The following is a 16,371-nucleotide window of genomic DNA, read 5'->3' as shown; positions in this document are numbered from 1 at the left end:
GGAGGAGGTTATGAGAAATGTCCTAGACCTGCATAGGGATTTGGAATTATATGGCACATTCAAAACCAGGATGTATCACAGAGCTTTGGGGATGAGGACAGAACCTGAAAAGAGCCCGCCAATGAGGGAGGGAAGGAGGCCTGATAGTGGTGATAGTATCAACACTGGAGCAAATAAAAGCAGCTGAAAACAGCAGTTTCCTATTTTCAAACCCAGAGAGAGAAGTTACAGCTAACAGGGCCACTGGCTTGGGTGGCTGGGGCTCTGGCTAAAAAAAAAAAAACAAACTGCTTGTTGGGGGCAAAAGGGAGGATGAGATGTGGAGCACCTATGTCCTTGTTGCTCCCTACCCGCCCCCCACCCTGCCTTTTTTCCAGTTGGTGAACGGATCTGTGATAATTTGTTTAATTTGCCAAAGACTGAATTTTACAGATTTAATCTTACTTCTCATAAGCATCTGTGACAGACCTAGGCATGTATATTTCTTATATTGACTAGTTCCCAGCATGAGACAAGTCTCAGAAGCAATATAACAGAAGTCAATTTTTTCTAGCCTGGGGATCTCCCAGCCTATAGTTAGAAAATGTCTCCATCTCAGTCTCAGTATAATCCAAAAGGAAGAACAGAAACCAAATTGCGTTGACTTGTCTGACTCTTCATAACCCCAAAGTTTTCTTAGCAAAGATACTGAAGTGGTTTGCTATTTCCTTCTCCAGCTCATTTGACAGATAAGGAACTGAGGCGAATAGTGTTAAGTGACTTACTCAGGGTCACACAGCTAGGAAGTGTCTGACATTGGATTTGAACTCATGAAGATGAGTCTTCCTGATTCCAAGCCCATGCTCTATCCACCTAGCTGCCCATAGAAACCTACGCCTTTAGTTTATTCTGTCCCACCAGACTGAGAAGGTAACCTTTTGTTCTGCCATGTAGCTAAGGCACATGGCTCACACTGACTATAGAAATAGAGATACAAGATAGTTAGACTTGACATAGTAGTCAAATTTAAGCCTAGTCCTAAATCCTAATGGAAACAAAATTATGCTGTCAGATTATGCCAGTTGGCTGTTACCGCCTAGTCAGAGCCTAAAAACCTGAAAGCAGATAGGGTAAAAGATTTAGTTTCCCATATATCTTCTCTTCTTTAAGACATGATTATTTCTTTTATCTGATTCTTGTTATGACAAGATCTTGAAATCCTACATCATCCTGGTGCTGCCCTCTGGATGCTCTCCAGTCTATGGAAAGACTAAAATATAGCTCTCAGTACTGAACACAATACCCTAGCCTTGATTATCTGATAGCTGAGTTGTGTCTTACTCTTGGTGACCCCATTTGAGGTTTTCTTGGCAAACATATTGGAATGGTCTGCCATTTTTTTGTCTAGCTCAATTTACAGATGAGGAAACTGAGGCAAAAAAGGGTCAAGTGACTTGGCACAGGTCACACAGCTAGCAAGTGTCTGGGGTCAGATTTGAACTCAGAGAGGCAAGTCTTCCTGACTTCAGATCTGGCATTGGATCCACTTCACCATCTATCTGCCTCATCCGATAATAGATACACTAAAGATTATTCATCTGCCTTGTTCTGGAAACCATTCCTCTCTTAATGCAGCATAAGATTTCATTTTTTTTTCTTTTTTGGATACCATATGGTCCTGTTGATACATATTGAACTTGTAGCCCACTAAAACTCCAGATATTTTCCATACAAACTATTCTTGTCACATCTCCTCTATCTTGTATTTGTGAAATTGTCTTTTGAACCCAAGTGTAAGACTATTTCTATTAAATTAAATTTTATTAGATTATGCTCAGTGTTCTAGTCTGTTTGGATTTTTCTGGATCCTTACTCCATCATCCTTTACGTTTGTGCCATTTACAAATATTGTGAGTATACTATCTATACTTTTATCCAAGTCTGATAAAATAAACAAGATTTATTTTTTGTCTATTATATTAAGAACTTTTTGAGAATAAGAGCCATAATACCTCACCACCATGGAGTAATTTATAGTTTCCAAAGAGTTTTGACACACAAAAAAATGCATTTGATTCTCATTACAATCCTTGGAAATGGCAAGGCAGGTGGTTTCCTCATTTCATAGATGAGGAAAATTAGGCTCAGTGAACTTGAGATAGGCCTGAGATCAAAAGGCCAGTAAATGAAAGTGACAGAACTAGAACCTAGGCTTTCTGACTCCTAGCTACCTTACCATAGCACATTCAAAATGTGACTGTAATTAGACTGGTGATCCAAGTGTTAATATCCTAGAACTTAGCTATAATTCTGTACTTGGCATCCATGCCACCATCTTAGTAGGTGAACTGACTTCTTTTTTGTTACTTAAGGTTATAGATTTAGGGCTGGAAGTCACCTTAGAAGTCTTCTTCTGAGGGAAGTACAGTCTCCTTTTTATAGATGAGTTGAGTCTCAAAAAGTAATAATTCTCTTAATTTTGGATCAAAGATGGATCCAATAACTGCTTGCATCTTTTCTGTTTTGACCATATCCACCTCCATCGTCAAGAAACCCTCACTTGATCTGTCCCTCTTTTCTCTTTCCTATCATTTTATAATCTCTCCTCATTTTGGTGTCTAAAGTGCTCCTGAGAAGGCTGTCTACAATTGCCTCCACTTCCTCTCCTCTCCTTCTCTTCCCTATGCTCTGCCTTCTGACCTCATCCTTCCACGGACCCTGCTCTCTCCAGAGTTACTGATGATCTCTGAATTGCCTAATCTAATAGCCTTTTCTCAATCTTCATCCTTTTTGACTTCTCCTCAGCCTGTAACAAAATCATTCTTTTCTCCTTGATACTCTCTTGTTTAGGTTTTCATGACACTACTCTCACCTGATTCTTCTCCTCCTGCCTCATCTCTCTTTCTGTCTCTTTTAGTGGATCTTCATTCATGTCACACCCACTAACCACAGGTGTCCCCCAAGGCTCTATCCTGGTCCCTCTTCTCCCTCTAAGTTATTTTTCTTGGGGATCTTGACTTCAGTAGATTCGATTACCACCTCTATGTAAATGATCTTCAAATTTATTTATCCAGCCCTAACCTGTCTCTTGACCTCCAGTCTCTAATCTCCAAAAGCCTTTTGGATGTCTCAAAGTGAATATCTTATAGATATCTTAAACTGAACATGTCTACAATTGAATTCATTATCTCTCCCCCAAAATACTCCTCTCTTCCCAACTTCCCTATTACTATCAAAGGTGTAACTATCCTCCTAACCACCCAGCCTCAAAACCTAAGTGTCATCCTCATCCTCATTCCCAATACCCCAGCCAAAAAGCTGCCAAGTCTTATGGTTTCTACCTTAATACTTCTCTTGTATTCACCCCCTTCTTAGTATCAAACTGACCCTAGTGGAGGCCCTCATCATCTCACACCTAGAGTATTGCTAGGTCTTCCTGCCTCTGGTTTCTCCCCAATTTGGTGCATCCTTCACTCAGAGTTGTCAAATGCATCTTCCTAAAATGCAAGTCTGACCATATCACCTTTTCCCCTCCCCACACTCAACCAACTCCAGTCCAGTTCCTCCAGGATCAAATATAAAATCCTCCATTTGCCTTTTTATGCCCTTCATGACCTGATTCCTTTCTCCCTCTCCATTCTTCCTTACATCTTATCCCCCTCTTTCCCTTTCTTTGTTTTTCAGTGACACTGATTCTTCTCACACTGATACTCTGTCTCCCATGCCTGGAATACTTTCCCTCCTCATTTCTTTCCTCTGGGTTTCCCTCAAGTCTCAGCTAAAGACCCACCTTGTCAAGAAGCTACTGCCAGTCCTTAGTCTTCCTACCTGCCTGCTGAGACAGTTGTTATCCAGTTGTTTTTCAATTATATCTAACTCTCTGACCCCACTGGGGGTTTTCTTGGCAAAAATACTGAAGTGGCTTGCCATTTCCTTCTCTGGCTCATTTTACAGATGAAGAAATTGAAGCAAACAGGGTTCAGTGACTTGCCAGTCACACAGCTGGTGTCTGAGGCCAGATTTAAACTCACGAAGATGAATCTTCCCCACCACAGGCCTGGTACTCTATCCAGTGCACCACCCAGCCACCCTCCGAGACTACCTCTAAGGGCTCCTGTATATGTCCTGTTTGCATGTTGTCTTTTCCATTAGACTGTAAGCTCTTCGAGAGGGGGGACTTTTTTTTGGCCTTTCTTTGTATCCCCATTGCTTAGCACAGTGCATGGTATACAGTAGGCAATTAATAAATGCTTGTTAACTGAGTGACTGCTATGTTTTGTTATATGACAGGAGAGGTATATTTAGGGGATTGGGTGGCCAACACAATATTGTTCCAAACTCGTGCTGTTGTTATTTAATGGCAAGGAGACTTGATTTTTAATGGCATAGGCTCATAAGTTATTTCATAGGATATTTAATGGTATATGCGCATAGGTTATTTCATAGGATATTTCAGTTTGAAAATTACCTTCCAAAAATAACCTCTTATTTAAAAAAAATTAACACCTGAATTTTGAGCACAGTAACCAATTTATTCTGCTGCTAGGAGATAGGTCTAGAATAGAATTTCTACATTAGATTTATTTTGGAAATTGATTCCTTTTTAAAAGCCTACATTGAATTTATTGTGGGACTTAAAGTGCTCAACCATGTAATTTTGAAGCTCAAGAACACTTCATTGTCAGTAGGAGAGAATATTTTAATATATGATTAAAAATACTATTTTAACATACTATTAAAAAGAGACAAAATGTTAAAGAGAAGTGGAATTTTACTGTAGAAATAAATACATGACAATCATTTTTCTTACTTAAAAGTTTTTATTTTTTAGAGAAATTAGCTTTCAATGTATGCATATATTTTCCCCAATACCTTTTAAACATATATTGACAGTTACTGCAGATAGTAGATAATAACTGAAATCAAAATATAGGTGACACCATTAAGAATCTGAATGTGGCTACTGTCCATACGTATCGGAGGTTAGACCTCCAAAAGAGTGACATTCTCTTCCAAGCAGTTTTCACTTTGAAAGCCAGTTAGCCCCTGTCTGTTGCTGTTTTTATTTGTTTGTTCTGGCCTGGACCTGTGTGAGTTCATTGGTGTAGGGAACTCCCAGTTAGGAAACTCCCTCCACCAATGCAGGTCTGCTTCTGCTCTGTAACTTGTGGACCACTGAGAAGATAAGAGACTTCCCCAAGGTCACATATTTTCCCCAAGGTCAACCAATATTTTTTCAGAGTGGTACCTGAATTCAGTCTTCCAGACTCTGAGACCAAGACCCACAAAGGAGAGGGTGTTTTTTGTCACTATGCTACTGGAGCGCATTAAATAATGTTAGTGGTTGATACATGGTAAAAATTTAAAGAAAGCAGTGCTGGGAATACTAATCTTTTTTAGTATGCTTTTTCCTCTTTATGGTTTCTTCAATTTTTCTCCTTATACACTTAGCAATGGATTACTAAAGCCATGAATAATGACTTACCGTGAACCTTTAACATGTTTATGGATAAGATCTGCATGAAAACGTGGAACCAAAGGATCTTTCTCGCCATGTATTATTAAAGTAGGACACTTTATAAGGGGTAAGAAATGTCGACAAATGTTACCTGAAAACAAATGAAATTAAAATTATGCTCTAATTATAACCAATGCCAATTATTTAGATGCTAATCATTACAGGAGATTGATTTGGGAGGACATTTTTGGTCTTTGGTTTTGACTAAACATTTTATCTCTTCATACCCTTGCTCTTCATGCAGTTGGTGCTTTAAAAATTGCTTAATTGAGTGTAAAACCTTTATACTTTAGCTTTAGTACTGTTGTCATAGGTCTATTATTATGGTGTCCCAAGATTCAGTCTTGATTTTCAAATTAAATACTGAATTTTCTACTTTACAAATGTCTAAACAAATAAACCAAGTAAACAGGTAACGAAAGCTGAGCCCAGAAAAAATGCCACATAATTATGTAAGAAAAAAAGCAGAAAACTGAGTATTGATCTTCCTAAGAACAACACATTGTCTCTGATTTACTTTTACAATTCCAGATTGAGAAAAATATATTCTCCACATTATTACTACTAGTGATGAATAAACTAGTTAGTAGCGGAGGCTGGTTCACAGAAAAAAGGTTAGTTTTCCATGACTCTATCACTCCCACACCCATAATTTCCTTTTGGCACCATCCACCTCCACCACTCAGTCTCAATCCTGGCTGCATTCACCTCCTGAGCTTCAGGGTCATTCTCTCTCCTTTTCTATGACAATGGTACAAATAAAACGTGTCTGATTGTAGGAGGCAAAGGCAGGCAGATGATAAGGAACTGGAAAATCAAGGGAAACAGTGGTCAGAAAGCCAGGAGGTGAACCATGAGTATGGAGTGCCACAGATGCCAAGTGAAAAAGTTTTATTTGCCACAAAGAAGTCAAGAAGAATAAGGAGAAAGAAAAAAGGGTCACTAACTTGTTAGCCAAGACAGTGATGGGGTACTTGGTGCACGTACTTGGACCCCACTTCTAAAATCTCTCTAAAAATTGCATTTCTTCCTAGCCTCAAAACACTATCCCAGGGAGAAACTCCAGCCCAAGAACAGCCTGCCCCAGCAGCAACCATTATCTCCCTTCCTGCTGCAGTAGCCAGCTGTACCTATAGAATTTATTAGTCTGAACCAGCTGTGTACTGGCTTAACAGGCTGTGCACTGGGTCATAGCAATCATCTGTATCCTACACTTAGACGTAAGTATAGTCCCTTACATTTATCTTGTCTAACAAGACATTGATGAGAGCAGCCTTGTAGTCCTTAGCTAGCCCTGACCGTTAGTTGACTTAGTGATGTTTTAGGCCTAAAATCATACCTCCATGTAGCCCAGCTTTGGGCTATTTCCCAATGAACTGTGCAGTAGATACTAAGTGTATGTTCCTTTAAGAACTAACCACTCCTTAACCACTCCCTAATCCCACCCTGAATCACCTAACTAGCATATTTGGCACATGTTTTACTATAGAATAGCCTTTATAAACTGTTTTACTATAGAATAGCCTATATAAGCTTTACCTGTACCCCAATCAAATTGCAGGTTCCCTAAGAATTCTTGCCTGCTGAAAAGTATAATAAATCTTTATCACTTTGTCTTCAAGAATACTTGAGTCCTCGAATTCATTCCAGGCAACCTGCCCCTGTACTCAGGTCTTAGGGGGATTTCAGAATTTCATCCATTCCATCCCCCTTTCCAGTCCTCATCAAACAGCAGAGTGAAAGGTCACAAACCCCACAAAAGACAGAAAGGTTCAAAAGAGAAGGAAAAGAAACTTACATAGCCCACCACAATCACACACACACACACACACACAGACACACAGACACACAATAAATATCATCTATAACAGAAAATAAGCAGAGCCAAGAAAAATATAAACAAAACAACCCTGACAAAGCACCACATAACAACTGAGACAACTAAAGTACTAGAAGCAACACAGGCAGGAGACATGTAAGACATGCTCAAAGGGATAATGGCGTACTTAAAAAATTAGTCAATAATTAATATGGGTAAAAAATCACAAGTCCAGACAGAGAGCTTATAGAGAGCATAATACCACAAAAGTCAAATAAGAATTAAAAGATGATTTAAAAAAATTGGGGGAAGAAAAGTGGGGAAAATTGGTCAATATAAAGAGAACAATAGAAAACCTGAATCAGTAGAATAAAACAACAGATCTGGCACAAACAGAACTGCATAAAATAGGGCAAATGCATAGGCAGGCACAGACTATCAATGCCTATTCACATGATAGACCTGAGCTGTTATCCCCTTTAGTGGTAAGCTCATTATGTTGCTTCATTTATAAGTTACAATGCTAATACGAATGCAGTTCAGTTCTTTCAATAGTGTATCAACCCAAATGTTAGATATGTATCTCATACTTAGGTAAAATTAAAGGTTAAAGTAATGTTTTAGATACTCTCTAAATGTGATTCTTATCACCCAGTGTCCTCCCTTTGACCACTGCCATCAATACAGAGGGAGGCCTCACCGAACTGAGGGTCATTTTAAAATTCACATAGATGCAAAGCCTTCTAGAACCAAGGGGCACTTTCATGCTTTGATGTGTCATTACAATAGTATTTCTGTGGCGGAATAATAACAGCACTTCCTATTACACAGCACTTTATGGTTTATAATATACTTTGTTCACACAACACCCTGAAGCAGGCAGTGCAGGTCTTGTTATCCCAGGGCAGGATAGGTATTAACCAGGTTTTCTGACTCTAAATCCAGTATTTCATTTTGGCTTGTTTTTCTATCATACATGTAGTGCTGTCTCTACCAATAAAACAATGTAGACTCAAGAAACATTTTGCATGGAAAGAACACTGATTCTGCAGTCAGAGGACCTGGGTTCAAATTTATGTTCTGCCCCTTACCACCTGTGGGATCTTAGGCAAATCACTTAACCTCTCTAATTTTAGTTCCTTCATTTGTAAAATGAGAGGGTTAGACTGAATCAATGAGCCCACTATTAAACATACATAGATGTATATGTGTGTATATACGTACACACATATACACAATACATATGTGCATGCATGTATAGTGTGTGTATGTTTTGTTGTTTGTCAAATCATTGCAGCCATGTCTGATTCTTTGTGATGCCCCCCTCTGGGGTTTTCTTGGCAAAGAATAGTTTGCCATTTCCTTCTCCAGCTTCTTTTACAGATGAGGAACTGAAGCAAACAGGGCTAAGTGACTTGCCCAGCATCACAAGCTAATAAGTGCCTGAGGCCAGATCTGAACTCTTCTTGATTCTAAGCTCTATCCACTGTACCACCTAGTTCCCAATACACACACACACACACACACACACACACACACATTTATATTTATGTATCTATATGTATATATGTGTGTATATATCGAGAGGGAGAGAGAGAGAAAGAGACAGAGGGAGGGAGGGACAGAGAGAGAAAGAGAGAGAGAGTGAGAGAGAGAGAGAGATAAAGAGACAGAGGGAAGGAGGGAGAGAGAGAGAGAGAGAGAGAGGGAGGGAGGGAGAGAGAGAGAGAGAAAGAGAGAACAAGAGAAAGTTCCTTAAGAATTCTTGCCTGCTGAAAAGCATAATAAATCTTTACCACCTTGACTTCAAGAATGCTTGATTCCTTGAATTCATTCCAGGAGATCTGCCCCTGTACTCCCGTCGTAGGGGGATGCTTTCGTGGATTAACTAGATAGTTCCCTGGGAGAAAGGAGTTCAAGACTGTAACTATGTGGGGTTTGAGATGAGAAAGTACAAGATGTGGGAGAGTATAGAGGAATATGGTTGGAAGATGATGTGGCTGTGGCTGTGGAGAATGGGAAACAGAGAAGAAACTATTTAAAGTGGTAGAAAACAATCAGGCTCCTCCTAGGGCATCCAGCAGCATCATCATGACAGGAAGATAGATTTGCAGTTAATGAAATTGGAGGAAGGGCCTGATCAGCAGCAGACTATTTGCTGGTAACACAATGGCTGAGGTCTCCTTTCTCCTCACCTCTGAACACCTACCTTAAGTTTAGAACTGAAAAAAAAAACAACCTATGTTTTATTTTGCTGTCTATCATTGCTGCTGGTATTTTCTAAGCCTGATTCTCTTTTTCTAAATTAGTTCAATACTGTCATCTGTGGGCACATTATTACTTGAGATCAGACTGTATAGTGGGATGGCCCTCAAGGACTTTGTATTTCATAGACTATGCTAGGACTCTGCAATCTTAGGATGAGAGGTTAAAAATCTCTCCCAAAGGCTACTAAGTTACACTTAAGTTTTACAAATAATTCATTCTCTCTCTGTCTGTCTGTCTCTCTGTCTGTCTCTCTCAAAGGCTTGAACTCAGGGCTCAATTAGATTTTCCTTGGAAGAATGAGTAGCATAGTGCTGCTGAGGATATTATTTGGGGGCCCAAAGGGTTAACTCTGCCCCTGTTACCTAAAGGGTAGGGAAATGTTCCACAGCAACACTTAGAATTGAATATTTCTTAAAATAAGGTGTAGTGCCTTCTTCATGAGTACAAGATAGGGGAAGTATAATTAAAGAGTAGTTAATATGATAAAGATTTGGGGCTGTTTTGGACTGAAAGTTCAGTGAGTTAACCATGTGATATGACAGACAAAAAAATAATGCAATCTTGAGATTCATTAAGAGAAGCACAATAATCAAGATTAGGGAGGTGATCATCCCACTGCTCAGTCCATTCAGCTCATATCTGCAGTGTTATGCTTAGTTCTGTGTAACAACACAAATGGGAAGAAAACAGCTATTAAGAAGAACAGGTTTTAGATTTCTGGGCCAAAGCTTAAAATATGACAGAAGAGTACTTGGTTAGAAATGGAGCATCGGTAACACCTAGCAAAATGTATTTGCCTAGATTCTTGAAAATCTAATCAAAAGGACTTTAAATAAAAATGAAGGGAGTGAGAGAAAACTGCCTGTGTATATCTCCCAAGTTAGATATAATACAGAGTAGCTACAGTGAAGAAGGAATAGCAGAAATTTGCAAGATTAAAAAATCCAAGGAAAGAGTCATCAATAAAATCAATGGCTCAGAATCACATATACAAATGTATGGGGAACATACATGGGCATGGGTAAAATATGGGTAACAACCAAGGTGAACTAAAACCTTTAATGCAGGACAGCAAATACTACCTCATAGATATCACTGAATAATGAGAAGAAAAATTAGAAAATGATTCTTCAAGGCACATCTCATTAAAAGGAGGATGAGGTAGAGAGTAGCATTTAATATTTTGAGGCAATTCTTACATGAGGAAATCCAGAAGGTGATGCTGGAGAGAGGGGTTGCATGGGTAAAGCATACAGTTGTGTGAAAATCAGGGGTAAAAATAGAATTTATAGTGTTACATGCATGTACTACAGAATACCCAGGAAAACAGGAAAAAGATGAGAGGTAGAGGTAAAAGATCATAATCCTGTCAAAGAATCATGCCTTAATGATAATTTTATCCTACAAAAGATGAAGGAATCAACAAGAGAAAAATTCTGTTCTAGTTCAGAAGTGGTTGGTGAGGTGAAAATGACATTGACCTGGGGAGGCAAGTGACCAGTCCTTCTAAGAAAGAGGTGGCCCCTACTATCTTTCCCAGTCACCCAGCTTCATAACCTTGGAGTCCCCTTTGACTCTCCTCTCTCCCTAATGTCTCATATCCAATGAGTTGCCAGGTCATATCAATTCTACCTCTCCATCTCTTGTGTCTGTCTCTTGTTCTCCACTCGTGGCTACTATCCTACTTTGGGACTTCATCCCCTCACACCTGTTTTATCATAACAGCCTCCAGATTGTTCTTAATGTCTTTAATCTCTCCCTTCTCAAAACCACCCTCCACACAGCTGCCAAAATAATCTTCCTGAGGTGCAGATTGGATGACCAAATCACTTCTCTGCACAAAATCCTTTAGCAGATGTTTCCTATCACCTGTAGGACACACACAGTCTTTAGCCTGGCATTTAATGACTTCTATAGTCTAGCTTTAATCTTATTTCCAATCTAATTCAATAAATATTTCTTAAGTGCCTACTACTTGTTAGGTTCTGTGCTAAGCACTAGGAATACAGTGAATATAGGCCCTGTCCTTAAGGAGCTCACAATCTAAAGGGGGGAGACAACACACAAAAGGAGGAAGGAAAGGTGGAGGAGAACCAGGGGGCATCTTGTTCTATGGAGTTGAAACCAGACAGAGCAGCAGAAGTAGAATGGAGTGAGCCAAAATGTCTAGTTTCTGCCTTCAGTAAAGGAGGGCATCGGGAGTAATTTGGTAAGAGAAGGCAAGGCAAGAGGAGGCAAAGGGAGGTGATGCCAATCCAGGTTGGAGCTAGCAGCACGGAGGTGAGTTGAGAAGTGATGAGTTCATCCTGGGAGGGGCATTTTGTTCCAAAGATGTGAAACCAGGCAGAGCAGCAGATATAGAGTACAATGGGCTGAAAAGTCCAGCTTCTGTCCTCTATATAATCCCCTTCACACATGCTAAGTTCAGCCAAATCAGCCAACTATTTGTATTCCAATCTTGACATTTTATCTCCCAAATTCCCTGAATCTACAAGCTGTCCCTCAGCCTGGAATGTACTGCCTTCCTCATTTCTACCTTTTAGAAATTTAATCTTTTTTCAAGGTTCAGCTAAGGCTTCAGTCCTCCACGAAGTCTTCTGTTAATATTCTTTCTCTCCTTAAATTACCTTGTATTACACTCACCTCTCTATAAATTTTACCTCCAATAAACTCCTTTAGATTACAGACTGTTTCATTTCTGTCTTTGTATCTCCAGTACATGGCACAGGGCTTTGCCAGACAGAACAGGTATTTCATAATCGCTTATGAAATTAAATTTAGGGGCGGAGCCAAGATGGCAGACTAGAAAGACACACTTGCCCAGGGTCCTCCCCACAGCCCATAAAATACCTGTAGAGAGGGACTCTCAACAAATTCTGGAGCAGCAGAAGTGGAGAACAACAGAGTGGAGGAGATTTCCAGCCCCCGTGACCTGAAAGGCCCACAGAAATGTCGGTTGTGCTGGACGCGGAGCCAAGCGCACAGCCCAGCCCAGCCTTGGCCAAGCGGTGTGGAGCAACGAGACTCTGGGAGGAGGACACCTCAGGGGCAGAATCTCCAATCACAGTAGTGGGGCCTCAGATCCCTCGGCCCACAGGCACCAAAGGTCAGTGACAGGGTTTAATCAGCAGGCCAGGAAGGGAGAAGGGCTTTTCCACAGCTCCAGCAGCAGGCAGCAGCCACAGAGCCTGCACAGCAGCCCCTATGGAAGCTCCATTGTTAGAGCGTAAAAACCCCTAGGGGCATTGAAGAGCTGAGTCTTGCCTCCACCCTAGGTGGAGGCCCTGGCTGAGTTGGTCTTTGTCTCACACATTGAATGGTGGCCCTGCCCATCCAGTTTATCTGAAAATCAGCCCCCAGTGCTGACTTGGGAACTGGAGGCCAAGTGGCTGTGGAGAGGTATCTGCTAAGATTCTGGGCACAAAAATCCCTCTCTGCGTCCAGACCAGTACACGCTTGATCGTGCCACCTTGGAGGAACTGAGATCTCACAGATTCCCAGAGTATACCCTACTCTTGACAAAGGACCCAAAAGTCAAGTAACTGGTTGGGAAAATGCCCAAAAAAGGGAAAAAAAATAAGACTATAGAAGGTTACTTTCTTGGTGAACAGATATCTCCTCCCATCCTTTCTGATGAGGAAGAACAATGCTTACCATCAGGCAAAGACATAAAAGTCAAGGCTTCTGTATCCCAAACATCCAAAATAAATATTCAATGGGCTCAGGCCATGGAAGAGCTCAAAAAGGATTTTGAAAACCAAGTTAGAGAGGTGGAGGAAAAACTGAGAAGAGAAATGAGAGAGATGCAAGAAAAGCATGAAAAGCAGGTCAACACCTTGCTAAAGGAGACCCAAAAAAATGCTGAAGAAAATAACACCTTGAAAATAGGCTAACTCAATTGGCAAAAGAGGTTCAAAAAGCCAATGAGGAGAAGAATGCTTTAAAAAGCAGAATTAGCCAAATGGAAAAGGAGGTCCAAAAGCTCACTGAAGAAAATAGTTCTTTCAAAATTAGAATGGAACAGATGGAGGCTAATGACTTTATGAGAAACCAAGAAATCACAAAACAAAACCAAAAGAATGAAACAATGGAAGATAATGTGAAATGTCTCATTGGAAAAACAACTGACCTGGAAAATAGATCCAGGAGAGGCAATTTAAAAATTATGGGATTACCTGAAAGCCATGATCAAAAAAAGAGCCTAGACATCATCTTTCATGAAATTATCAAGGAAAACTGCCCTGAGATTCTAGAACCAGGGGGCAAAATAAATATTGAAAGAATCCACCAATCCCCTCCTGAAAGAGATCCAAAAAGAGAGACTCCTAGGAACATTGTGGCCAAATTCCAGAGTTCCCAGGTCAAGGAGAAAATATTGCAAGCAGCTAGAAAGAAACAATTCAAGTATTGTGGAAATACAATCAGGATACCACAAGATCTAGTAGCTTCTACATTAAGGGATTGAAGGGCATGGAATAGGATATTCCAGAAGTCAAAGGAACTAGAACTAAAACCAAAAATCACCTACCCAGTAAAACTGAGTATAATACTTCAGGGGAAAAAATGGTCTTTCAATGAAAAAGAGGACTTTCAAGAATTCTTGATGAAAAGACCAGAGCTGAAAAGAAAATTTGACTTTCAAACAGAAGAATGAAGAGAAGCATGAAAAGGTGAACAGCAAAGAGAAGTCATAAGGGACTTATAAAAGTTGAACTGTTTACATTCCTACATGGAAAGATAATATTTGTAACTCTTGAAACTTTTCAGTATCTGGGTAGTTGGTGGGATTACACACACACAAACACACAAACACACACACACACACACACACATAGACAGAGACAGAGAGCACAGAGTGAATTGAATAGCATGGGATCATATCTTAAAAAAATGAAATTAAGGGATGAGAGAAATATATTGGGAGGAGAAAGGGAGAAATGGAATGAGGCAAATTATCTCTCATAAAAGAGGCAAGCAAAAGACTTTTCAGTGGAGGGAAAAAGAGGTGAGGTGAGAGAAAAACATGAAGCTTACTCTCATCAATTCGATTAAAGGAAGGAATAAAATGCACACTCATTTTGGTATGAAAAACCTATCTTACAATACAGGAAAGTGGGGGAGAAGGGGATAAGCAGGGTGCGGGGGGAGGATGGAAGGGAGGGCGGTGGGAGGAGGGAGCAATCTGAAGTCAACACTCTTGGGGAGGGACAGGATCCAAAGAGAGAACAGAAGCAATGGGGGGCAGAATAGGATGGAGGGAAATATAGTTAGTCTTACACAACATGACTACTATGGAAGTCATTTGCAAAACTACACAGATATGGCCTATATTGAATTGCTTGCTTCCCAAAGGGAATGGGTGGGGAGGGAGGGATGAAGAGAAGTTGGAAGTCAAAGTTTGAGGAACAAGTGTTCAGTATTGTTCTTACTACTAGCAAATAAGAAATACAGGTAATGGGGTGTAGAAAGTTATCTGGCCCTACAGGTCAAAAGAGAAGATGGGGACAAGGGAAGGGAAGGATGTTAGAAGAGAGGGCAGACTGGTGATAGAGGCAATTAGAATTCTCAGTGTTTTGGGGTGGTGGGAGGGGAGAAAGGGGAGAAAATCTGGAACCCAAAATTTTGTGAAAATGAATGTTAAAAGTTAAATAAATAAATTTTAAAAAAATTTAAAAAGAAAAAGAAATTAAATTAAATTTAAACCAAACCAGCACAACCAACTTTTTTTTTCAGTTGTAATTCTGCTAGAGTCTTTGTTAGGCTGAGCCTCAAGAAACACATTTACCTTCTTTGGATAACCACAAACTGTGGAAACAATAAGAGGTCTAATCTCAATTCTGCCTAAGTGAACATTTTACAAAGCAGTAAAAAGTTCTGGAGTTAATGCCCTTATTGTTTTATGCTGCTGATTTGTTTCTAAGATTACCTGTTCTACATTTTGAACATAGGTATATTAAAAACCCTCAGGGAAATTATTTTGCCACTAAAATCCATTTTATGGGACATTAAGCTACACAGTTTTGGGCCTTGGGAAAAGTAAAAGTTAACACATTTGTGACTTGTAACTTACAGCAAAACCATTCTGGAGTATCACTGAAATTATGTTTAAAAAGACTTGTGAATTATTACCAGATAATAATGGCAGTTTTTCATCTCCTACTTATAAGAGTTTAATGAGATACTTAATTCATGGTAAAAGCTTTCCTGTTTTGCTATTTGTTTTATCAGGCATTTCATGTAACTTACCATCTGGTAGGTCTTTAAATTGCAATATTCCATCCACCCAGTTCTCACAAGTTTTGGCTAAGTATTCATATCCATATAGTGCTTCCAGTGGTTTTCTTGTTCTCTCACTCCACTTTGAAACATCTCGGATGCCTGAAAAAAAAAATAACAAAATTGTAATATATGCCTTTAACCTAAAACAAAGACCCTTGGGTCTTTGGGTTAGACTTGTATTTCATTTTATACACTTGAATAAACCATACAAGAAAACTGTCTTTAAGTATCCTCATTTGAATAAAAGGGATATTTTTTGAAGACTTGGTTTACTATATCAGATTGCTTACTGTCTCAGGGAAGGGAGAGGGGTGGAATGTGGAACTCGAAACTTAAAAAATCTTTTGGAAAACGTTTTAATATGTAATTGGGGGGAAAATAGAATATATTAAAAACTTGAAAAAATAAAAATAAAGGTGTCATGAGCCCTGTTAGTGGTCTTGTAAAACTTAGAACCCTTTCTCAGAATAAAGGTTTTAAATCAAGAAAACAAAATACATAAAAAAAG

The 16,371-nt window shown here is 39.6% G+C and overlaps 1 protein-coding gene across 1 annotated transcript in view; it reads right to left on the bottom strand.

Moving 5' to 3' along the window:
• Positions 1 to 16,371, bottom strand: part of BPHL (biphenyl hydrolase like) — a 59,327-nt gene that overhangs the window by 17,249 nt on the left and 25,707 nt on the right. The window contains exons 5-6 of the mRNA XM_072603686.1: positions 15,831 to 15,962; positions 5,465 to 5,588 (exon numbers count right to left, since the gene is read on the bottom strand). Coding sequence (XP_072459787.1) covers positions 5,465 to 5,588; positions 15,831 to 15,962 — 256 coding nt within the window. The remainder of the gene's footprint in view (positions 1 to 5,464; positions 5,589 to 15,830; positions 15,963 to 16,371) is intronic.

This window comes from Notamacropus eugenii, chromosome 4 (genome assembly GCF_028372415.1).
Source record: "Notamacropus eugenii isolate mMacEug1 chromosome 4, mMacEug1.pri_v2, whole genome shotgun sequence".
NCBI classification, from domain to species: domain Eukaryota; kingdom Metazoa; phylum Chordata; class Mammalia; order Diprotodontia; family Macropodidae; genus Notamacropus; species Notamacropus eugenii.
This window is presented reverse-complemented; position numbering and strand designations above follow the sequence as displayed.